The following is a 24,797-nucleotide window of genomic DNA, read 5'->3' as shown; positions in this document are numbered from 1 at the left end:
ATTCATTATCTATAGCCGCTCATCCTATTTAGGACTACAGGGCAGGTCAACGAGAGCGGTAGAGGTATTTCTGCATAGGCGAGACATTGTTTACCAGACTGCAGCCACTAACTAGCCTCCCTTCTGATCATGCAAATCAATCTGGCTGTCTCAGTTAATTTACAGAGTCAGTGCTGATGTTGAGGAACTGCCTCAATTCATCAAAGACGTTGGAGCTGACGACTGTGGACTTGAATTTTCATCAATTGCTGTAATACAATTATAGAAGAGGAGGTGAAGTTCAGTGGGCAGGGGGCATGTGTGTTTACAAGTCTCTCTGAACAGGCAGAGGCTGCAGAACAGGCGGCAGACTGAGCACGTTCTTCTGTGCATGCTAATTCATTCTAACTCATATGTCAGCCAACTCACCAGCTGTTTGAGAGCACAGGACATTGATGAATACCCTGAAAATGTTACGCTACATCTGAATGACGTCATTCCTGGAAGCGTTCCCATCAGTATCTAATCAACCCGTTCTCACTCCCAACTCGTTGAATACCGACGTTTGGTCAGTGGCCCTTTGGCATCTGAGACCGACGCTCTAGATACCCCTCTTGTTTGTCTCATGTTACTTTTCACACCAGTCTCCTGGTTGAATGTCTTGTGTTTGCATTTTTATAGCTCAGACATTGTCCAAACTGCCCAAGATCCATTCAGTGTTAATCTTTGAGTGTTGTTTGGTCGCAGTAAATCCCAGTAAGTATACATGATCTTGTAACCAGACCAGTGAACATCAAGCAGGAATCCTCCTCCTCATAGCTTTCTACATAAAAGCCCATGTTTATATATTTCCTCTATGGCTGGCAGACTGCTTTTCATCCATGTGGCTTGTTCTTGGCAGAGGCCATTCTTCCATGCAGGGCTGCTGGACCAGCACCTAAATTATCCAATTAGACGGAGGGGCTAGACTGTCTGCAGGCCACTGTGTGGCTCACAGAGAGGCCTAATCACGTCAGCCACACAGAGAAACGGCACTGACTCCTAATATATTGGATTTCTGTTAGAGGTGATGTGCTAATGTCAGCACTGAGTCACCTCCTGGGGCTAACTCTCTCTCTCTCTCTCTCTCTCTCTCTCTCTCTCTCTCTCTCTCTCTCTCTCTCTCTCTCTCTCTCTCCCTCTCTCTCTCCCTCTCTCTCTCTCACACGTAACCAAAAACAGACTGTGTTTCTGCTATGAGACCGATGGAGGTGTGAGGGTGTGGCTGTTAAATATTCTTGGTAATCACCCTTTATTTGTTGTTAGGGTTGTTGCTGTTGGTCTGTCCTTTAATTCGTCACCCCATAGTAATCAACCTGGGGCTGTTGAAGTTAATGCGATAACGCGTTAACGCCATCGGTACCAACCATGTCATACTAGCTTGTCGCGAAGAAGGATAAATAACGCTCCAAACTTACGCTAAATTTTGGCAAGGAAAAACTGGCATGGCCATTTTCAAAGGGGTCCCTTGACCTCTGACCTCCAGATATGTGAATGTAAATGGGTTCTATGGGTACCCACGAGTCTCCCCTTTACAGACATGCCCATTTTATGATAATCACATGTAGTTTGGAGCAAGTCATAGTCAAGTCAGCACACTGACAGCTGTTGACATTTAGATGTCAATATAGACTCATAGCCCCGCCCCCTTTCATAACTCATGAACCGTTTGTCGTAGAGTCTTGTGGCAGACGTCGTTGCACTCATCACAGTTCCGGTTTCATTGTGACTGGCCGCGTCAATCTCCGTCCCGCGGGAAGGTGCGAGGGCCCGTTCATCGCTGCTCGCAGCTTTAATTAGTTCCTGTATTTCCTGAGTAGTAAATATTAGCAGAGGTGTAAAGCTTCACTTCATGGGTCTGTTCCTTCATAATCATTTTCAAATTACTTCCTAGAAAGCTTCCTGAGCAGGACTCTGTCATTTGACAGTAATTATAGAAAAAGGGACGCTCTGCTCTCTGGACATTGCCGCATTGACCGCAATAAGCCGAAACGTGGCGTAACCGTGGGGACGATGTATAATATGATGCAGAATAATAAATCTGCACTCCGGGGTCCTCATGGTAAAACTGAACCAGGGAAAGAGGGAGATGTTCTTTCAGGTCACTTTCTGACAATCAACATGTAGTGACTGCCTACCTCCCAAATTAACGCTGTAGTCACACCTGTCAAAACTCCATTCATAATTCAATAAATCACACCTTTCAATATACAGCAATCCAATCACAAACTGCCGTATTAAGAGAAAATGATGACTAAGGATGTATCATGACAGTGAGGATATATGTTTAAATGATATGATATAATCAATGCAGAATACTCCCAAAACTTTTTGCAGTATAGGACACATTCCTATGAAGCCAGTTCTACTCTAAAGTTAGAATCAAATGGAATTGCCTGACTCAGACCAACAACAACAACTTTAACATAGATCACCGGCCCACTGCTTTATCATTTATTGGATTTAGTCTATATGAATGCCTGAATTGAGTCTATACTGTAGATTCCTCTGAGCGTCTTTCGAAAAAGCATCATCACTATTGAAATGTCAGCAGCTTGCTATTTGTCAGAGCACATTGATTTGGATTCCATGGCCAGAGCACACGTTGGAGTCAAAACCGGCGTACTGCTCAATCAAGTCAATGTAAATTCAAGTCAATCAAGCGGATGTGAATTTGCGTGAGGAGAATTGAAGTCTGTCGCCTGTTTCTGCCTGTTGTTAAAATTCATAACACTTGGCTGCTTTTTCATCAATTTGACTTATTTGCTTAATTTCTCCGTGCACTGAAGCAGAGTAATGGATGCAGTGTGTGACAGGAGCCCAGTCAAATGGAGTTTTTCTGCCTAATTGCGAGAGGTATTGAATTACCAAACCCTGCAGCAACAGTATGCCAAACTGCTTTGATTCACCAACAAAACATACCCAAATGTAAGTACTTGTACTCGGTTTGAAAAAAAGTGGTATCGGTGCATCCCTAAATTAATACTATGAAGTATCAGCACAACCCCACCAAATGGCGAATAAACGACTCGTCAAGTTAGTGAGTAATTTCACGTGTAATAACAACGCCGTTCTTGCTTTTGGCGTGTCGTTTGATGCCATGTAGTCAGTACTGACTGCAAAGGAAACGCATAATAACAAGTGACGCTCAGAGTAGGTGAGGAAGAGCAAGTGACGTAGTAGAAAAAGTGAGAAAGTATAGGTACGGTGGAGTTTTGTTTGAAGTTACATATGTGAAATGTTTTCAGTACAGATGTTATATTGTTTACATACCTATTTTTCATCATTTACGTACTTATTTCAAGCCCAACAATGATTGTTATTGTTCCCAAAACATAACTGCAACCGTTTCACAGTAACAACGTGGCGTGAAATGGCAGGCGAAAGCCATAAATGCGTTATCATGACACGTGGAATGTCTTTCAAATGTTGTGTTACATTATGCGCCTTCCCATGAGATCAGGTTGGAGGTTTACACTATATAAGAACTGTGATAGTGCATTAGCTATTATACAATAAACTGACACACTTTACAATTTTCTACAGGAAATAATACAGATGTCAAACTATTTTTGACTTTAGAACTCTACTACCAATTTCTAATTTGGAAACTACAGATGCCCAGTCCACCAGGAAAAGAGGAAAGAAAAAAAGAAATAGATGACATATTTGGAATGACAAAAAAATACTGATGGTAACTTGGAATGAAGGTTGCAAAGTCAAAGTTGTAAATTATTATGATCAAATCATTGATGATGTTAGTTTTTTTTGTCAAAATTTGGTCAAACTCTTACGCTTAGTCAATTTCAAAACATTCCTAAGTAGTTTTTTTGTTGGTGTTGGTGGTAATGAGCTTCTACAGTACCTCATCAGAACACATTTAAATGATAAACACAGTAGCAGTAGCAGATGTTGAACTATTTCCGATGGCTTGTGGATGTTTCTAAAAATGTCTTTCCTTTCTCAAACGCTTCACAACATTGTGAGCATACCAGAAATAAAGATTCATCTTCAATCAACCTTTTACACAGCAGATATTTTGACTTGTCGTATAATATCAGGTACACACTACACAAGAATCAAGCTGCTTTTGGGACCGATCCCCCCCCCAACACGCCCTCCCAACAATTGTCAGCAAAGCCCCACATTTTGGATGGTTATAAAGATTATCTTTCCGGATGTTCCTGTGGTGTGAGGAATGTTAAGAGTGTTTTTTACATCCTCCGATCGACTCAGAATTCCATCCTGGCCGCACTGATATCAAATCTCAAATATTAAATATTCAATATTTACGATGGGATATCCTGTTGTGTGTGGGGAACCTCGAGGACAGCCGATGACGCAGTCACGTAGGAAAGAACAATAGCCAGTTGAGAACCAAGCTGACTGAAGCGGAAGGTCAACCACCGCCGTCATGGCGGCCGCGGCTAATGCATGAGCTAATGCAAAAACGCTAAACATAAAGTAGTAGTAAGACCAACTTGTTGATCTGTGGCAACAACACAAGTGTACATTTAACGTGTCTCCATGACTTCATCCATCCATCCTTCATGAACGTTTAGTACAAAGTAGTGCAAAAACTAATATCGCTAATACTTCCTGCCCGTCGTCCGCCATGTTTGTTTACACTAAAGTTGCGTTTGATCGCCAGATATTTGTGAGATTTCTGTTTTTGTGAGTCATGACTCTTGTTGTTGATGAATGAATCTGTTCTGTGGTGTTTAGGCTCTTTTTGGCCAAATCGTTGCTCTCCACATACTATAGGAACAAAATTGTTAAATTTAAAATAGCATGTCGTTATGTGTGGCTCGCTCACATTTTCAACATCTGTTAACATTTGAAAAATCTCTTATAGCGTACTATTGTATTACTTTATTATTATTACTATGTTATTAATTACACCTGTGTTATGATCTATTGTCCATTGTCATCAAGTGTGATTGGTTGTTACCATGGAAACACAGCTTTAATGGGGAGCGTTTTTCGGGCTTTGTCTTTGTTAAAGGTCCCATATCGTGCTAATTTTCTGATTCATACTTGTATTTTGTGTTTCTACTAGAACATATTTACACGCTGTAATGTTCAAAAAACACATAATTTTCCTCATACTGTCTGGATATACCTGTATTTACCCTCTGTCTGAAACGCTCTGTTTTAGTGCATTTCAACGGAATTGCAACGGAATTGCAATATAATTGCGTTGCTAGGCAACAGCTTGGGTCCATGTTTACCTCCTGTTGATGTTATTCACATACACTGCAACAGGAAATAAACTGGGACACATTTAGAATGTTAATGTTTAAAACCGCGTAATGATCTATAAATTGTATATTTGTGACATCACAAATGGACAGAAATCCTAACGGCTTGTTTCAAATGCACAATTTCTGAACACGGGCTGTGGGTGTTTCTCCGGATATTGAGCGTTTTGATAGTTTAACAGTATTTATTAAAGCACTTAAAGCTGCTTTATAATATAAAAAATCTCAATAGAAAATCTCACTTTGTACGATATGGGACCTTTAACTGATATTAAACACAGCAATGGTTTCAATGCACCAGGTGACCCACTCCCAGCTAGCTGCACCATTAACTGTAGTGTGCCCTTCATTTTTTTTTTTTAAATAGGCTTACAAAGAATAGAATAGAATAGAATAGAAAGCTTTATTGTCATCGTATTAAATACAACGAGATTCACAGTTGCAACTTCTGGTCAGTGCTTTAAAACAAATACTTGACAAGACTAAACGAGGCAGATAAAACATATAACAGGTAAAACACACACAGTTATAAAGCAATATAAAACAGGTAATGTAGACGTAATAAATAAATATAAACAGAAGTGTTACACTAGAAGTATAAAATATAAAAATAGATGTAATGTAAACAGAGGTAATTGTACTTGTAAAATAGGTAGAGTAGATGTAATAATTAAATGTAAACAACAAAGGGTATTATTATTATAAATTAGAGCTAATTATTAAAAAAAAAAATACTGATAATTATGGGTAATACAATAAATGTGTTGTAGTAAATTATGTTCAGTATAGCCAATTTACTACAATGGGCTTTATTACTTACATAATAATAATAATAATATTAATAATAATAATAATATTAGGTGTTTGGGTAGTGTTTTTAAATAGGCTTACAAAGGGTATTATTATTATTATTATAAATTAGAGGTAACTATTAAAAAGAAATAGTGATAATTATGGGTAATACAATTTATTAATAAATGTGTTGTAGTAAATTATGTTCAGCAGCCTACTATAGCCAATTTATTTATTCCTTCCATAATATTAATAATAATAATACTAGATGTTTGGGTGTGTGGGTAGTGTTTTTTAAATAGGCTTACAAAGGGTATTATTATTATAAATTAGAGGTAATTATTACAAAAACAAATACTGATAATTATGGGTAATACAATTTATTCATAAATGTGTAGTAAATTATGTTCAGTAGCCTACTATAGCCAATTTATTTATTACATACCTAATAATAATATTTGTAATAATAATACTAGATGTTGGGTGTGTAGTCAGAGTGTGGGTATAATGTGTCCAGGCAGAGACCTGCAGCAGCAGCAGCCGCCTCGCAGCCTCCTCATCACCGCCTCGCAGCCTCCTCATCACCGCCTCGCAGCCTCCTCATCACCGCCTCACGTCGCTCTCTGCTCCTCCGCTGCGACCGGACAGACAACATGTAAAGTGGATTAGATCGCCGGTGCGACGCGGTGGGATTTACACCGCTTCTCTTTCTCCTTTATTCACCGCATCGCTCCTCTCTCTCTCTCTCTCTGTTTCTCTGTGTGTGTGTTTCAGCTCCTCTCTGCTGGGATCCTGGTCTGCCAGAGGCTGCAGAGCCGTGCTAGTCGACTCATTCAGAACCAAATGCGTGTGTGACAGACTGTCCACCTTCGCCATTTTAGCACGGCTAAATCCAGAAATGGTAAGTCCGACCAAACCTCCCTTGACTTCGTTAAACGTTACCAGCTATCACAGAGACAGGGTGATGTTTTTGCAAGGTTTTTTTTCTGTGAATGCATCAGCTGTTTTTATTCTCTCCAAAGGGCGTCATTGTCATTCCATATCAACAGATCCTCTCTCTCTCCTCCAAACCTTCCTCTGTCTCCACATGACAAAGACATGCTGCAGAAAGCTTATGGTAGTCTTGCCAAGGGAAAGGATTTGTCTCTTTTTTTTTGGGTGGTGGGGGTCTTTATTCATGTTGCACCTAGAAGGAGATGTTTAATGTGCTCCAACACAGGAAGGGCAGCATCCTGTGCATTAAGATGGAGGTGAGCAGATGCTCTGTGAGATGTCCAGACATGATGATGGGATGTTACAGTATGATCATCATATACCTGCATGCACCCCCCCCCCCTCCCCCTCCTCCACTCCTCTTATTCCATCTGAACACCCAACAATTCTTCTTCAGTTATTAGCATATTTTAACATATTACACTGTCAACGGTGTCTCCATGGTTACCAGGCCCCATGGAAGAAGGTGCTGCATGACAAATCCTGTAATCTGCACACAAAAGACACACGTTAATAAGACGACAGTGGCTGGACTGGACACAGCAAAGCCAAGCCAGTGTGTGTGTGTGTGTGTGTGTGTGTGTGACATGAGAATGGATATGTCATGTTAAAAATCTGCGTCCCGGTGACTCAAACCTGCCCCAGTTTCTTGGGGGTGGGAGGAAAGGGCCTGCGTCTTTGTGGGGGATTTTCATTCAGTGCGATTAGTTATTATTAGACTGGAAATTGCCTCGGAAGCAGTTTGTTCACTAGTTGCCCTGGTAACAGCATGGACACCGAGGCTTTCTTAAAGACATAGGAGGCAGCGTGCTGTTTCTCCTGCTTCCTGCATAAACCCAGAGAGGGGCGGCTAGGCCACGATCCAGACCGCTTTGGGTTTTACCACCTTGAGTTAAGCACATTGGAGTATTTCTCTTCAAGATATCTGCGGTTTGGATTGGAGCATGTGACCAAGAGGAAGGTGATGCTGGAGGATGCTCTCCATTTGTTGCTTTGTGTTCTCAATGTTGACGTGATTAGTTCATCAATGAATTAGTCGACTGACAGAGAGCTGTGTTTGTAAAATGACAAATGTGAAGGAATAGTTCAACATTTTGGAGAATACTTTGGGAGTACAAAGCTGGAGTCAGGACATGGTTATCCTAGCATAGCATAAAGACTGGAGACAGTTGAATCTGGTTTCTTTAATGTGTAGGCTTCACACAACACAATGTAAACATGTCAGGTTGTGGTTTTCGGAGAAGTTCCATGCTGGAACTAGTTGAACACAGTTGATCTGTACTTCTGTGCAACATGTCCAGCTGTGATTGCTTAGCATCTGTTTTGCTGTTGGTCTCTGCACATCATACCACACATGGCAACGTTCACGGTGCCAACATGACTCTGAGAGGCTGCATACGCTCACTGGGCCTGGCTGCTGATGGCCAAGAAATAGTTCCACATCTCCTGGATCCTCAAATTGTTGTTCCTACCTTTCTGTTTAAGCTTTAGCTCTTTAGCCTCAGTCTGATTCTGTTGAGGCTCTAGAGGCTTTGGCAGGAGGAAGGCTGTTACATGAGACTGGTGTTGTCTCATCATTAGGCTTCCTTTGAATTGGACATTGCTACTTTGGTTAGGCGACACATTACAATTTTTCAACCAGCCATTGTCAGCCCAATAACCGGTGATTGACGATTCAAGCAGGTGTGTGTGTGTTAAGTACCTCCGTACCGTTGACACCGAGCTTCAGAGCCGGGGATGAGAGTGAGCGGTGTGGATGTCAGTTTCGTTGCAGAGCACCGGAACAAAAACACAGACGCATCACCGACAGTATGATAATAAAGCACTTCCCTTGCCTGGTCTGTCGATAGGGCTACATTACAAGAGTATAGAAGCAAAGAGACAAAACAACAGCCGCTGCCGCCATTTTGGACTGAAAATGTTTTACTGGCGTCCGGTAGTCGCTTTTCAGTCCAAAATGGCGGAAGCGTAGCTCTGCTGCTGGGCACTGTTGTTGCAATGGAACGAGCAACTGATTTTCACTTCTTAGTGATATACTATATGCTCTAACTGCTGAGCAGCGCCTGAGCAGCTCTCATTCTTTGTGGGGCGGAACATTTAAAGGTTCTGTTTGTAACTTCTTACACATGGTTTTTCGGCAGTGAAGCCAGATCGGGATCTGTTCCGCGGTGGGCTGGTTGTTGCTGGAGGCCACGCTAGACTGAGCTGAAGGAGTTTCTGGTGAACCTGCATGATTTTGACTGATTCCACGTTGAATCCAACCCGGCGCCGCCAATGAGCATTCAGAATAACTATATAGAAATAGTCAATCTCCTCGCAGATGCTTTTGCGTGTTTGCTTATGTAGGTCATACAGACGCATCAGGATTAAACTGAGACTGTTTCATAACCAGTTAAAAGTTCCTCACATCAACTTAAAGTGGGAGGCGGGGGGGGGGGGGTCACACCATGCCAACTCGAGTGTGGCTGGATGAAGCCGGATCTGGATCTGTCCACGGTGGGCTGGTTGCTGCTGGAGGCCCCGCTAGACTCTATAGAAATAGCCAATCACATCGCAGATGCTCTTGTTTGCTTATGTAGGTCATACAGACGCATCAGTATTAAATTGAGACTGTTTCATAACCAGTTAAAAGTTCCTCACATCAACTTAAAGTGGGAGGCAGGGGGGTCACACGTTGCCAAGCTGCAAGCTGACACACTGAACAGCTTCACCAGCATCACTGACAGCAGCAGGAGCATCAAACGCTGGTAGAGCAAAGAATGGTATGATGCCTAATGCAAAGACATTAGAACAACAAACAGCCCCTGGTAATCCAGTAGTACCAATAATGTTTCATTTGGTAATTTAATTATGGTGGACATTCTTCTGACATTTATTGACCCAATCATTAATGAATTATTCAAGACAGGAATATGCCCCAGGTCAAATTTGCCATAATGACAAGAGAGGTAATAATGGAGGCCCAGTCTTAAGACCCTGATCATTCCATTAGATGCTCTGGTTAAGTGATGCTTATTACCAAATAAATTAGCCAGGGCTGAGATTGAGGATTATTTTCATTTTCAATTAATCTGTCTAATGTTTTCTCAATTAATAAATTATTTTTTTATGTCTCTAATGACCTATTCATATCAATGATAATGATTCATTAACCTTCAGGGCTGTCCTCAGCCCGTTCTTAGTCGACTAACACTCATACGATTTTGTCGACTAATTGATTAGTTGATTTAATCGACCGATCTGTAAAACTGAGTTTTTCCACAAAGAGTCACACAAAAGCACCACTTTCAATCTTGGGTTTACCAGAGATGTGCTCAGAAATTTCTTGGAAATAAGTCATTCAGCATGAAAAGCTTAAAAAATGATTAATCGACTAAAAAGATCTTAGACCAAAACGGCCAATTAGTCGTCTCATCGACTAAGAGGGGGCAGCCCTATTAACCTTCCACTTATTTCCTATAAAATGTGCTAAAGCAGTGAAAAATGTCCACCAGAATTTCTTGAAGCCCAGGGTGATTTCATATTCCTTGACGGACACTAACGATGTGTTCGCACCAAGAGTGAAGGGAATTTTTTGCGTGGCATGATTACATGCAAAGTCAATGCAAAGAGGCGAATAGACGCAAATTCGGTCCGGGCAAAGCGAGTGGCACGAATGATGCGATGCAAACACGCAAAATTTACGTCATTACGCAACTCGAGCAAGAAATTTCCGTGACGTTGTGTCACGAAAAACCTCTCAGCGTTGAGAATCTCCTCCTGTCTTCACTGACGTCTTTGACGTTGTTGAATCAGAAAAGAAGGGAAAAAGTCTTGCCTCTGTCTGTGGTCACCCAGAGCAACGAGAGTACATCATATCTGTACAGAGAGCGGACGTAACTCTGTGTATAAGTGTATGTGTATAAACCACTCTATGGTAGAAACAACAACGTTGCTGCCGTATTTATGCCGAGATGACTTTATGTTGAGTGTTGATGGAGCAGCTGCATAGCCTGGAACTGATCGATCTAAACTCCATTCAGAAAACAAGCAATTTAAAAGTTGTTTGATTGTTGTCTTGCGGACAGACCTGACAAAGCATGAATTCAGACTTTTTACAAATCTGCATCATCATGTAGTTATTTCGGCATCTTCTTGATCTGTTTATTGCAATCTGTTTATTTTGGGTTCATACCCGTTTTAACCTTTTCTAGGAAGTGATTGGTTCACGTTTTAGAAAAAACTCATTTTGGGCAAAACTCAAATGCTCAGTGTGGGAGAGTTCTTTGATAACCTCACTTCAGTGATAGACAGGTATGATTGATAGACTAGGTACCGATATGGCTCAACCGATCCTCTCCCTAGGCTCAGTTGACCCCTCATCGGGGGTGAGTTGAGCCACTTGTTTTTGGAAAGTCATATTTTGAAAACTGTTTATTTTAGATACAAAATGATCATTCCCAAGTATGCACCATATCCTGAAATATATCTACATGTTTTAGTTGGAGACATTAGTGTCATGACCTCACTTTAAAGACGCCTCAAGTAAAAACTGGCTCGATTCACCCCACTCTACCCCTACAGCTCGCTGCCGGTTGACGTTATGAACCCAGACACGACGGCGTTTGGTTTTCTGACATATCTGGGACTCCCACAACATGTACAAAGCAGCAACAGTGGTTATTTCTTCCATGGTTGATGGAGGAAATGGCAGAAAGAAAAGTTGTTAGTATCTATGGAGACAAGCTCCTTCTCCTCTCCGGGGGGGGTCTACCGCCGATGGACACGAATGATACCGGTGGTCCAACTTGTACACGTAAAGCTGAGGCGAAAATTAGCTTTGCTCTTGGTCTGAACACAGCAGAGTTATCAGAGGATGAAGCCGACTGACATTGTTGACGTTTCTGGTTTTGAATGAGTTGTCTTGACAACTAGCCTATGGAATGGATCGCCATGACGTTTGGTAGGCTACTTGGTTAGCAAATATTAGCATGCTAACATGTAAAACTAAAAGATGACGAACATGAGAAACCGTAATAACGTCTAAACAGCATTAGTATTGTCATTTAAAATGTGAGGGTGCAGGTCGTATCCACGCAGACCCTCCGCCATTTTCTACTTTTTTTTTGGCTCGCTGGTTTGTTTTGGTTGACGGATACGGAACGGATATGACGTCATGTTACTCAGACTACAACAATAAAACGTCCTTTTACCTCCGCATAGACTCAAATGAAGCAAATGTATCAACTCTGGCATTAAAAAAATCGTTAATAAGAATCGCAGTACGTAGGTGAATGGATTGTTTTCCCAGCCCTACACCCTTGCATTAGCATTTAGCTTAAAGCACTGCTGTGCTTAAAGGAAGTGCAGCTTCACAGAGCCTCTAGCATGGTGGTAGACTCTTTGCCTTGTTCAGATACAGGTAGGCTACATCAGTGAAAATAGAAGCTCATAGTTTATGAGTGGACGGATAGCGGGGCGTCCTCAGTCTGCTGTCGTCCCTGCGGCCTGCCGCCACCTGTGCAGACCACAGGCTGGAGGCATCACAGCCTGAGGGAAGCAGCTCCTTTGCCAGAAACGGAGGAAAAGGCAACTCCTCTTCTTCCTTTCTCTGCTGTCCCTTTCCCCACGTTCTATTCTTTTGTGAGACAGCCATGCTAATTATTCCTACTGCAACACATAGTAGCTTGTAAATGGCCCAGCCGCTCTGTCTGCAGCTAGCCTCCTACAGCCCCAGCATGATAAACACCCCAACCTCTCTTTCCCCCCCTTGCTCCTCTCTTCCTTCTCTCCCTCTCTTCTAATCTCAACCCCCTCAGTCATTTCATCTCACCATTTTTCATCCTCAGTTGCTGCATTATATTTAAGCTCTCCGTCTGCTTACTACATCATTTACTCTCTTGCTGCCACCTCTCGTGTCCATTTTGCTCAGTCCAACTTGGCTTGCAGGCTTTTAGAAGGAAAAACTGAGAAAAAAAATGCACTGCAGTCAAAGGCAAAGAAGCCCCAAAAACCTGAGCCCAGTTTACTGCCACTGCTAGATGTGTGTGTGTCGAGGGGGGAAGAGGATGAATGAATGAACGTGCTTGTATCATTTTGGATGTTGTAAGCCAGCGTAAGCCTTTTCTTCAGTTTGAATGTGCTGTCAGGATAGAAGAGCGGTGACAAGCCTCTCTGGCCAATTAGCCCACATTCTAAGAGGAACAAGTCAGTAAACAGGAATGACTGATGTTTACAGGCCAAAGGACTCCTCATGTATGAATCTGTGTTTCATCTATGAGAGGGCGTTACAGATATCTATGGTAGTCATGCATAGATAGGGAACTGAAGTTGTCCTGTGGCTCGGCTGAAATGTAAAAATCCAATGAGATAAAAAAATTAAAGGGACTGTTTGTAACTTCTTACATGTATAAATCATTGCAGGTCGGTGTCCCATGAGCGCTCGTGTGTGGCTACGCTGTTCAGACTCAGACTCCAACACAAACTACAGTGAAGCACCAAGACCTCTTGGTTGTATCTAGTGAAGCCCGTCTGTTAAACAGTGTTGGCCGCGGTCGGAGGACGCGGGGGAGACCGTAGCTTTGGTCTCCAGGACCGGAGTCTCTGCTGTACTCTGCTCCTCTGCTCCTCTGCTTGCCTTTTCACAAGCACCGTGCTAGTTCTCGTGCTTTCGCGCCGCTCTCAGGTGCATGCTGCTCACTCCACACTGCAGAAGAGTTAGTTTAGCTCTGAGAATATCTAGTGAATGTTCAGTGGACGTTTGTGCAGAAATAACTGCTGCAGCTCCTCCAGACCAACAGAGGTTTCCCGTGTCTTGTGAAGTGACGGGGCTCCGCAGAGAGAAACGTTATCGTCTCCGACCAAAACTCCGGCGTCTCCCCTGTTCTCTCCGGCCGCGGTCGGGAGGCTGAGGCAGGAAAAGCCAACACTAGGATCAGCATTGATTCATGGAGAGACCTTGGTCTGGTCAGCTAACATTACTGCCAAGCAGCTGAAATATAGAGTGATATTGTGCTTTTAGCTGACGTGTGTCTCCTCACTGTGTTGAGCGATGCTCCTTCATGTCTATGTAGAGCGAGCACAAGCGCCAGCAACAGGACGCTGACTTTAGTTGACTTAACGGACACAGGTGTCGCTGTTAACAAGACATTTCTGATTCTTACAAACAGTCCCTTTAATATTTACAGGTAAAAATACAAAAAATTGCCTGATTTGAAAAGCAGATGTTTCATAGAAGAGAAGGTTCTTGGTTGGTCTGAATGCTGGATTCAGAGTTGTCGATTTAAGCCGGCAAACTTAGAAGTAGAGTTTAACATTTTGTGAAATTTGCTTATTGGCTTTCTTGCTGAGCGGTAGATGAAAAGATTGATGCCACTCTTATGCTAAGCTAGGCTAACAATGTCCTCACTCCAGCTCCATACCATACACTGTATACAGTACATAAGAAGTGGACAGTCACCGTGACGTCAATTGAAGGATCAATTAATTGACGAATCGTTTCAGCTCTAATATCAGATAGCCTTCAGTGAATAAGCTTAAGCTGTTTGTCGCAGATGTATTTTTTGTTTTTGACTTATCCGATTTATAACTAGCCTCACTCACTAGGAAGCATGAATGACTTTTCTCTGATTAGGATTTGGATCAGTAGTTTTATTATCCAACCTCTTCATTTACATATCCATTGTGTGTAATTGATACCAGGGCAACTTGTTTAAGCAATCATATTTATTCACTGCCAATATCAGCAACAGCTTCATCTGATAGATTCCTTCTGAAGGATGTGACATCCCACGGTGGCGGTAGCTGGAGCGTCCCTGTCTCTGCTCATGTGGAATAATGCAGTCTGGTCACTTTAGTTTGGATGGTAGTGCTCTCGGTTGGACGCTGCGTGAGACTTCCAGTCGAGCTCTGTCATTGGCTGAGGAGGAAGTAAAAGTTTGTCTGTCTCAGCAGACACCTTTCCATTCCACTGCACTCGTAATCTTTTCTCTGCCCCCTCTTTGCTTTTAGGGAAGGAACTCACTGCAGTGCAGATTAATCAGAGGGATTTAATTAACTTGGCCCCGGCACACACATCAAACCTGGAGACAAGACAGGCTATAAACTCAGCCAATTATCTCCTGCTAGAAGGGGAGGGGGTGGGTGGGTGGGGGGTGGAAGTCCCTCATGTCCTGGTCCCTTCATGTTCACCCACCCTCCACCCCAACCACCAACCACCAAAGCTGATTTCATTAAACTGTCCCTTCACCTCACCTTAACGCTTTTCACCTGCCCACATCACCACACGCCAGTATAAGGGCTGGAGGGATGGATATGGTTGTGGATGGTTGTATAGAGTTTTGTAACTAGCTTGAGTCATTGGCTGTATTGCTGATTATTGGATGGCAACGGTCCACAACTTTTGGTCCAGACTGAAATAGCTCAACAACTATTTGATGGTCGATTTAATGGTTCCCAAAGGATCAATCCAACTGACTATGGTGATGTTCCTTCTACATCTCTTCTAGCGCCACCACGAGGTTTGTGGTTCCTAGTGAAATATCTTGACAGCTATTGGGTTGTGTTATGACAAAGTAGTACAGTGGAAACTGCTTATAGTGATCACGGTGACAGCGATCAACCGCTAACATTAGTTGAATCTGTTTTTTACTTTACTCCCCTGATACTCCGCTTCGCGGACCGTCTGCTTTCCGGCTAGATACCTGAGGCTGGCGCTACGTGCACATCGATATCATGACGGGAAAAGGAAAGTTATTTTCTCTGAATAAAAAACAAATGTGCACAGTTGGAAAGCACCTGTGGCTGAAGCCGCCCTCGTCAAGTGGATTGATAACATCTTGTCGCGTAATGCCTCCAAAGGGAAACCGTGTGGACCGGCTCCTCGGCACCGCAGTGCCAGCAGAACATTCAGACCTGCCGCCCGTCTCTCTCCGTGCCGCTACCGGGATCAGAGAACGAGGAGCACCGGGGCCAAAGGGGGCGCTGGTCTGCTGCACGCTTGCACTTCAGAGCCGGCCAAAAACAGCAATGCCTCACCGTTGTTGAGGGAAAAGGCAGAACAATTGGCAGCGAGCCAGTAAATAGCGAAGCTGTGAATTTCATCACTTCATGTAATAAACATACAAATGTCAATTACTGTAGATGGTAATGTGCATGAGAAATGATGCACAATAACAAAGAATGTGGTTATATTAATCCTCCGCTTATAGGGATCAACCCGAACAGACGAGATCACTATGAGACGTTTCCACTTTGTATCTCAGTTGTATGCAAACTGCATGCAACAGAGCAGCTGCAGTACGTACTGAGTGTAAAAAGAGAAAGCATGTGATTTAGAAAGCAGCCTTAGTGTCAAGTTGTTGTTCGTTGGTTTGCTTCCCTGTGCTTTATAGTTTTGCATACTAAATTACATTATTGATTGTTTATTAGTTAGTTTCTTCTCTTCCCTCTTCCCTTGGTGACCATGTTGGGATAAAGGGATTTAAGTTGGACTAGAACAAAACAGCCGCTAGATGGCGCTGCAGTAGCACTGCCGCCATTTTGGACTGAAAACGCCAATGAAGAAATAATTTAGTTTTACTTTTGTAAAGCACTTTTTGTAGTGCGGATGTTTAACTGGCTTCTAGTAGTCGCCAAAATGGCGTTCTTTGGTAGAACCTTTAAATGTGTGTTTTATAATAAAGACAATTAGTTAGAAATTAGAGGAAAATAACTTCATTATTGTTCCTATATTTAGAAATCAATAAAATATCACAAGCAGCACAGGCATAAACACACAGCCTTACACAACAGCCATGCACCCTGCTGCTGCTGCTGCCATGTTACAGCGTAGCCATGGCAACTAAGACAATGTCCGCTGTGGCATAGGGATGGTGTTTAGCTGTCGGTTTTTAGGATAGGTATGACTGTCAGTCTTATATCGTGTGCATGGTTGTTATGTGAAGGTACTCATCCCTGAGTGTGGGTGTGTGTTTGAGGTGATGTGGTTTATTCAGGAATCACCTTGAAGTCACCTTGCTCTGCAGCCGAGGCTGCCGACTGCTCTCCAGCCGCAGATACCAGATACCTGCATGCACATTGTGTGTGTGTGTGTGTGTGTGTGTGTGTGTGTGTGTGTGTGTGTGTGTGTGTGTTTGTGTGTGTGCGTGCGTGCGTGCGTGCGTGCGTGCATGCGTGCACAGTATTCCCCACATTATGTTATTCATGTCAGGGTAGAAAAAAGAAAGCTCTACCAGTGAAATTATTTTTGTGTGAGTTCCCAGCTCCCCGAGGCAGTGCTGGGCTTCCTCTGGTGTGTGTGTGTGTGTGTGTGTGTGTGACTGTGTGTGTGTGTGTGTGTGTGTGTGTGTGTGTGTGAAGTCATCAGCTAACCTTTACAACTCCACTTACCACCCATAAACACTCTAATGTACAACCAGCCAGCTGGGGCTACCCACTTCAACTCTCTGACTCCAATCATCTATCTGTGAGTCTCTAGTCAAATCAGAAGTCTATCAATTTCAATTATCACATCACACCATTTATTACACTGTATTGTCCACAGAACCAGACGTGATAAAAGACACAACACATAATGAGTCCCATGTCCGCAGCAGTCCTCACACTATGTTGATGGTGTGTTTTTACTCGTGGTTTCACTTCTCACCTTGCTGCAGTGATACGGAATAGAACTTGTATCAGTAGGCCATGACATCCCTGCAGGTGTGGTGTGGTCAGAGGTGCGACCCATTTCAACCTTTGCAGCAGACAGAGCAGTGAAACACTGATTTTTCAACATTGTTAAGTTACTCTTTAATTCCTGGGACGGATTGAGCATCTCACCCCTACCCTTCAATGATTCAAAATTGGACCCATCTCCACCTGTTATGAACATATGGTTTGATATTTTGTGTAGATAATTGCATGATTATGGGGCTTTTGCATTTACACCCACCTGGCACTAATAAGTGCTGTTGCCCATATTATGATTGGACCTCAGTATGCGGAAAAAAAAAAATGTTATGTGTGCTAGTATGCAGTATATACTGCGTTATATACGGTATATAGGGATATACCGATACCACTTTTTTTCAGACCGAGCACAAGTACAAGTACTTACAAATGGGTACTCTCCGATACCGAGTACCGATACCAGTTCTTCTCTGTGCCAAAAGACCCTCGTTAACAGGCGGTGCGCAGCATACGAGGCGGTGCACCGCATACGAGGCATACGAGGCGGTGCGTCGCATACGAGGCTCTAGGTCGGCTTGGAAAGGCTCGGGGGTGAAGGTGGCTCGTGGATTTCCGGCCGCGTGCTTTACAGCGCTCAATTTGACTTGCCTTTGTTCCGATAGAAAGGTGTCAGAACACACAGTGCATTGCAGTTTGTTGTGTATGGGGCTGCGATGCTGTCATAATGTTATGGCTGATCGGTGTATATATATATATTTTATATATATATATATATATATATATATATATATATAAATTATATCACTTTTTAACAAAGTTTTTTTTTTTAAGTTTAACTGCCTATAAAACAGTGCAGGAAACCGGCACCGGCATTAGCATGTGCTTTTCTTGATCTAATTAAGATATTTAGATCCAGATTGTATGTTAACACCAAACTGAAATGGGCTATTGAACTGTCTTATTAACCTTGAATCAGTTTCAGTATGGGAGAAGTCGATTTTTGCCCTGAAGTGAACAAAGTTCCTTGTTGATTTGTTTTGGTTCAGCTACATATCAGCAGCAGTTTAGATCGGTTGGATTAAAAAGTAAAAGGGTATTTTTGCAGTTTGCTTTAAAGCTTTGAGCTCTACAATGTCTGAGAACTTTGGCCTGCTGAAAAGCATCAGAGGGACTGAAGTGATGGGAAGGAAAATGTAGTCCACTGCATTTGAACCATGAGTGACCCAGTTAGGAGGTGAGCTCTCAACAAATCCAGTCAACAGGGATTTTTGCTCCTTTTGTATTCATCTGCTGACAGCTCCTGTCAAAGTCTGTACACACCACAGAGCTGCAAAGTTTCTCTGCGGCTTTGTTTGCAGTGATGCTTTGGAGCCCTTTTCACTCCAGTATGTCTACTCATCACGCCGTTGATATGGACGCCGTGATCCAGCTGATGAATCAGGATTGTGTCATAAGACTTGGAGACATGACCACAGCACTTTTTTTTCACATTCTGTGCTCTCTTCCTTTTTTACTTTTCAGAACATGGACAAGACGCAGCTCCCATCCGTGACGCTGATCGTGGGCTGTGGAGTGTCTTCACTCACGTTGCTGCTGCTCATCATCATCTATGTGTCTGTCTGGAGGTGAGATGAAGCATCTTGTCCTGAGACACGAGAGAGAGGATGAAAACATATAGATAACATAACCATCCTTTCATGTGACGCTTCAAATTGAACTTCATTCATGTGTGTGACATGGGAAGTCGAGTTTGCAGTATGCTCCTGTTAAGTAGTTAACCTGCTGACCATAAAGGGCTCCACCTCTTTGAATATGTTCCAACATCTTCGATATACTCATCACCCCCTTTGTGCCAAAGTCAAGGTAAAACAAAAAAGTTCAAACTTGGCCGAAAAATGACACTGTAAAAACTGACTTGATATAGTTGATGATAATAATAAATATTTTAGTTCAATAGCTATTAGGACTGTCAATCGATTAAAATATGTAATTGCGATTAATCGCATGATTCTACATAGTTAATTGCAAATTAGTTGCAAATAATCAAATTTTTTTCTTTTCAAAATGTACTTTAAAGGGAGATTCATCAAGTATTTAATACTCTTATCAACATGGGAGTGGGAAAATACACTTCTTTATGCAAATGTATGTATATATTTATTATTGTAAATCAATTAACAACACAAAACAATGACAGATATTGTCCAGAAACCCTCACAGGTACTGCATTTAGCATAAAACAATATGCTCCAATCATATCCCCACAGCAAAAGAGCTACCGGAGAGGCCAGTCACACCGCCACCCAACGGTAAAGATCAGAGTCAGCGCTCTGCACATGTCCGGTGTAATTGGTAACACCGGTGTTGTCACAAGTTTATTAAGCGGTGGGACATTTTCCTCACCGTCACATCCCTACCAGCGACCATTACAGGCATCGTACGGTACCGTCGGTACTGTAGAAAAAGAGTACCGTCACGTTTTTAGAATTTGGGCATCGACTTGGTACCGAAGTATCGCTTCTCGTGACATCCCTAGTACAAACACAGGAGAAAAAGTGAAAACTGGACCGTGTATGATCTTGACTATGGTCTGTTAGAATCAGCCATAGTAAGGATAGTAAGGACTTCATGAAACCACAATCATTGTTTTCTGTTTCTCTGTCTCTTTCCTGTCATTGTCCTGCAGGTACATTCGGTCTGAGCGCTCCGTCATCCTCATTAACTTCTGCCTCTCCATCATCTCCTCCAACGCCCTTATTCTCATTGGACAGACACAGACACGGAACAAGGTGAGGACCAAACCCAAGGCCAACGTCATCAAGTCTATCTATATGACTTGATGACATGTGATCCCAGTGTTTGCTGGTGTCTGATTCATTAAGAATCATACTTAGATGTTTTCCTGTTGTTTCAGGTCTTGTGCACACTGATCGCTGCATTTCTTCATTTCTTCTTCCTGTCGTCGTTCTGCTGGGTTCTGACGGAGGCGTGGCAGTCGTACATGGCGGTGACGGGCCGTCTCAGGAACCGCATCATACGCAAGCGTTTCCTGTGTCTCGGCTGGGGTGGGCCTTCTGTCTGCTGTTGTCATCATCACGTCCTTCATCTGCTCTTTCCCGTTTCCCCCCTCGTTAATGTGCATTCTTTATTTCCCTCCCAGGTCTCCCTGCGCTAGTCGTGGCGATCTCAGTGGGATTCACCAAGGCAAAGGGATATGGAACACCAAGCTAGTAAGCAATGCGTTCATATAGTGTATACCTCCACCTCTTTAACTATTTATGCAGGGATATTACATATGGATGGGGGGTTTGTGTTTGCAGCATAATTAACCTCTCTCTTTCTCTGTCTCATATATCTTTTACCATCCTCATTCTTGTCATGTCCTCTACCTTTCACCTCATTCTGCCCCTCCTATTTACAACCCCGTCATGTTTCCCTCCCTGTCTCAATCTCCATTTCTTCTAATCACGTCTTTCCACATCTGTATTTGGCTGCTCCTCTCTTGTAGCTGCTGGCTGTCTCTGGAAGGAGGTCTTCTCTATGCATTTGTTGGACCTGCTGCAGCTGTTGTCTTGGTATTTCCTCTTTCCTCTACAGTTTGTTTTTGTTGGTTTGCTTTTTAAAAACCTCTGCACTAATTCAAGTTTAGACCAGAAAGCAATAGCATCATGTAACAAAATCATATTTAGTCTGTATATTTCTATGTAGGGAATTATAACAGTTAACAATCTCAACTGCGTTTTCATTTGAAAAATAGTAAAATGTATAATCTAATAGATAATCAGATATGAGATTCAATAAAACATAATATTAAAATGGGAAAGAATAAACACATCAAAGCTAGTCAGCACTCAAAATACAATTCTCAAAAACATATGGCCTCAGTAATATAACGGTGTATCTAAGAATAGCACCTCAAGTTAATAGCCCTTATCTCCTCCCTTATCCCCTCTGCTTCTTCCTTTCCTTCCCTGCCTCCTCTTTTCCTTGTTTACATCTTCCTTTTCTTCCCCCTTTACTTCCCTGCCTCCTCCTTCCCTTATCCACTACCTCCTTTACTTCCCTGCCTCCTCCTTCCCTTGCTTACGTCCTCATTTTCTTCCCTGCCTCTTCCTCTCTTGTCAACTACCTCCTTTACTTCCCTGCCTCCTCCTTTCCTTGCCTACTTTCCTACTTTTATTCCCTGCCTCCTCCTTCCCTTGTGAAATTCCTCCTTTCCGTCCCTGGTTCATCTTTTCTTTGTCAACTACCTCCTGCATTTCCCTGCCTCCTCCTTTCCTCGCTTACTTCCTCCTTCTCTTCCCTGCCTCCTCCTTTCCTTGCTTACTTCCTTTTTTTCTTCCCTGCCTCCTCCTTTCCTTGCTTACTTCCTCCTTTTCTTCCCTGCCTCCTCCTTTCCTTGCTTACTTCCTTTTTTTCTTCCCTGCCTCCTCCTTTCCTTGCTTACCTCCTCTTTTTCTTCCCTGCCTCCTCCTTTCCTTGCTTACCTTCTCTTTTTCTTCCCTGCCTCCTCCTTTCCTTTTCAACTTCCTCCTTTACCTCCCTGCCTCCTCCTTTCCTTGCTTACTTCCTCCTTTTCTTCCCTGCCTCCTCCTGTCCTGGTGTTCAACCTCCCATCTGGGGTAATTCCCAGACATAAACCCTGGCAGTCCCACACGCTGCAGCGACACTGTGTCCTCGTTTCACTAATCAAGTCCATTAGCTTCAGTCTCACTGATTCACTTCCCAGAGCTTCTTTCCCACCTACGAGTGAACAGCTTGTTTTGGGGTGTCCTTTTTTACACAAGCTGCTTCTCTAATAAAGAGCTAGTGCTCCAGTTGGCACCGGCGCTGGAGGACCGGCCCACTCCGAACAGCATCAGAGTGGCTTCTACGAGAGATTATAGACTATGAATCCTCAAAGCAGTCAAATTATAGGAATCTCTACAGTCAAGGACAGCCCCTCCCCCAAGCCTTTGATTTCACATAGCTTATATTTTATGTATGATTTTTTTTTTTCTACGTTCAAAAGTGTGTTAATATGTTAGTAATCCATCCTTTCAACCATTTTTAACTCTCATGCTTCATTGGGTGCCTGATCACTAACATGTCAGATGGTACAGTCTAGTATTTACAGTGCAGATTCTACAGTAAGTACAGCTAGTGTGTGCGTGAGATGACATTTATGCGCATGCTGCCATCATCTTGTCATGACGAACATCATCATCATCAGAGTAGATGTGCATGTTGTGAAGTAAGGAAAGTGTCTTTGCTCTGCATTAATCATGTGCCTCTTCTCTTCGGCAGGTTAACATGGTTATTGGGATTCTCGTTTTTAACAAACTGGTGTCCAAAGACGGCATTACTGATATGAAACTAAAGGAGAGGGCGGGGTATGCCTTATACCACACATCCATTTTACACAGTGACCTATAACCAGCCTGATAGCTCAGCTATGGGGGGGGGGGGGGAGGGACTAGCGCAGTTATTGGCTCTTTGCCTGAATCGATCCCTCGGCCATCATTTCAGACTTTGGCAAATTGGTTGAAGATGGCGCTTCATTTTGACTGAATTAATACCAAATAAGATAAAAGAAAATGTGTTTAGCCCAGATTACGCTCAATGCTCGTGGAGGATAGAAGAGTGATGTGGGGGAAAGCTGACTGGTTATTGGTCCTGCACAGACTGAGCAAGATGATGACTCATCTCATTGCTTTCTTTTAAGTTTTTCAAATGTGTCGCATTTTCCCTCCAGCTGCTCTTTGTTTGCAGGTGTTGCTATTGATGTAAAGTTCTGTAAATCCATCCGTGTCTTTTTTCTCCTGTTTGGTTATTTCTAGTAGAGGGAAGCAGGGCTTTAAAACAAGCAAGATCACACTCAAAAAAACAAATTCAGTAGTTAAACTTTGGTTTGATTCACCTAGCTCTGTCCATTGGTTTTGTTTGTATTCAACAAAGATACCTCCGAGATCGCGGAATGTGGTGACAACGCTAAGTTCTGACTAAGGGTGCTCCGATCAATCACTGATGGCTGGAAGCAGTATTCGGCCGATACCGATCACCGATCACAGAGTCTATTTGAAGCCTTCTACATTAATTAATTTAACTATTCTTAACAACAAATTATATATAGTAGGGCTGTCAATCGATTAAAATATTTAATGGTGATTAATCGCATATTAATCACACATTTTTTATCTGTTCTAAATGAACCTTAAAGGGAGATTTGTCAAGTATAAGTAAGTACTCTTATCAACAGATATGCTGCTTTATTCAAATGTATGTATATATTTATTATTGGAAATCAATGAACAACACAAATCAATGACAGATATTGATCCAGAAACCCTCACAGGTACTGCACTTAGCATAAAACAATATGCTCCAATCATAACATGGCAAACTGCAGCCCAACAGGCAACAACAGCTGTCAGTGTGTCAGTGTGCTGACTTGACTAGGACTTGCCCCAAACTGCATGTGATTATCATAAAGTGAAAATGGCCATGGCAGTTTTTCCTCGCCAAAATTTGGCCCAGTATTTAATCTCCTTCGGTGGTTGGTACCAATGGATTCATTTGTTTTTGTTTTAGTTTCATATGATACCAGTATCTTCACTCTAGCTTTAAAACTGAGCCACTACAAACAGCAAGTTGCGTTAAAGAAATTAGTGGCGTTAAAACAAATTTGCGTTATTATCGCGTTAACTTTGACAGCCCTAATATTAAGTATTAAAATGAAGGGATGAGTAAATAACATGAAGTCTTTGGCAGGCAACATGTATTCCACTCTCATCAGCCCCTTTCATACAGAGATCCAGCAGCACTGCTGTAAAGGAGATCCCTCATTACACCGGCTTTGTTTCTTTTTACACTGAACCAAACAAAGCCGGCATAATGCTGCATCTGATCGGCTCTTCTGATCGACCTTTATAGAGACACCAACTACTATTTAGAATGAATATTGGCCAATAGCGATCGGGGGCCAATCGATCGGAGCGCCCTTGGTTCTGATGGGGAAGAGGACTCAGCACTTCATTTGGTAAATGTACATTTGCAACAGAGCCAATGGCCAGAGCTACAACATCAAAACTAAATCCTCCTTCT

General features: G+C 42.6%; 1 protein-coding gene across 7 annotated transcripts in view; it reads left to right on the top strand.

The window, feature by feature from the left end:
- Window positions 1-24,797, top strand: part of adgrb1a (adhesion G protein-coupled receptor B1a) — a 160,896-nt gene that overhangs the window by 110,205 nt on the left and 25,894 nt on the right. For all 7 annotated transcript variants that reach the window (XM_037784266.1, XM_037784263.1, XM_037784261.1 and 4 more), the window contains 7 exons: window positions 6,846-6,972; window positions 19,236-19,339; window positions 20,401-20,503; window positions 20,629-20,779; window positions 20,875-20,944; window positions 21,223-21,289; window positions 23,001-23,086. In XM_037784266.1, coding sequence (XP_037640194.1) covers window positions 6,846-6,972; window positions 19,236-19,339; window positions 20,401-20,503; window positions 20,629-20,779; window positions 20,875-20,944; window positions 21,223-21,289; window positions 23,001-23,086 — 708 coding nt within the window. The remainder of the gene's footprint in view (window positions 1-6,845; window positions 6,973-19,235; window positions 19,340-20,400; window positions 20,504-20,628; window positions 20,780-20,874; window positions 20,945-21,222; window positions 21,290-23,000; window positions 23,087-24,797) is intronic.

The sequence above is a fragment of the Sebastes umbrosus genome, chromosome 11 (genome assembly GCF_015220745.1).
Source record: "Sebastes umbrosus isolate fSebUmb1 chromosome 11, fSebUmb1.pri, whole genome shotgun sequence".
Lineage (NCBI taxonomy): Eukaryota > Metazoa > Chordata > Actinopteri > Perciformes > Sebastidae > Sebastes > Sebastes umbrosus.
Note: the sequence above shows the minus strand (reverse complement) of the source record. Positions and strands in the feature narration are given on the sequence as shown.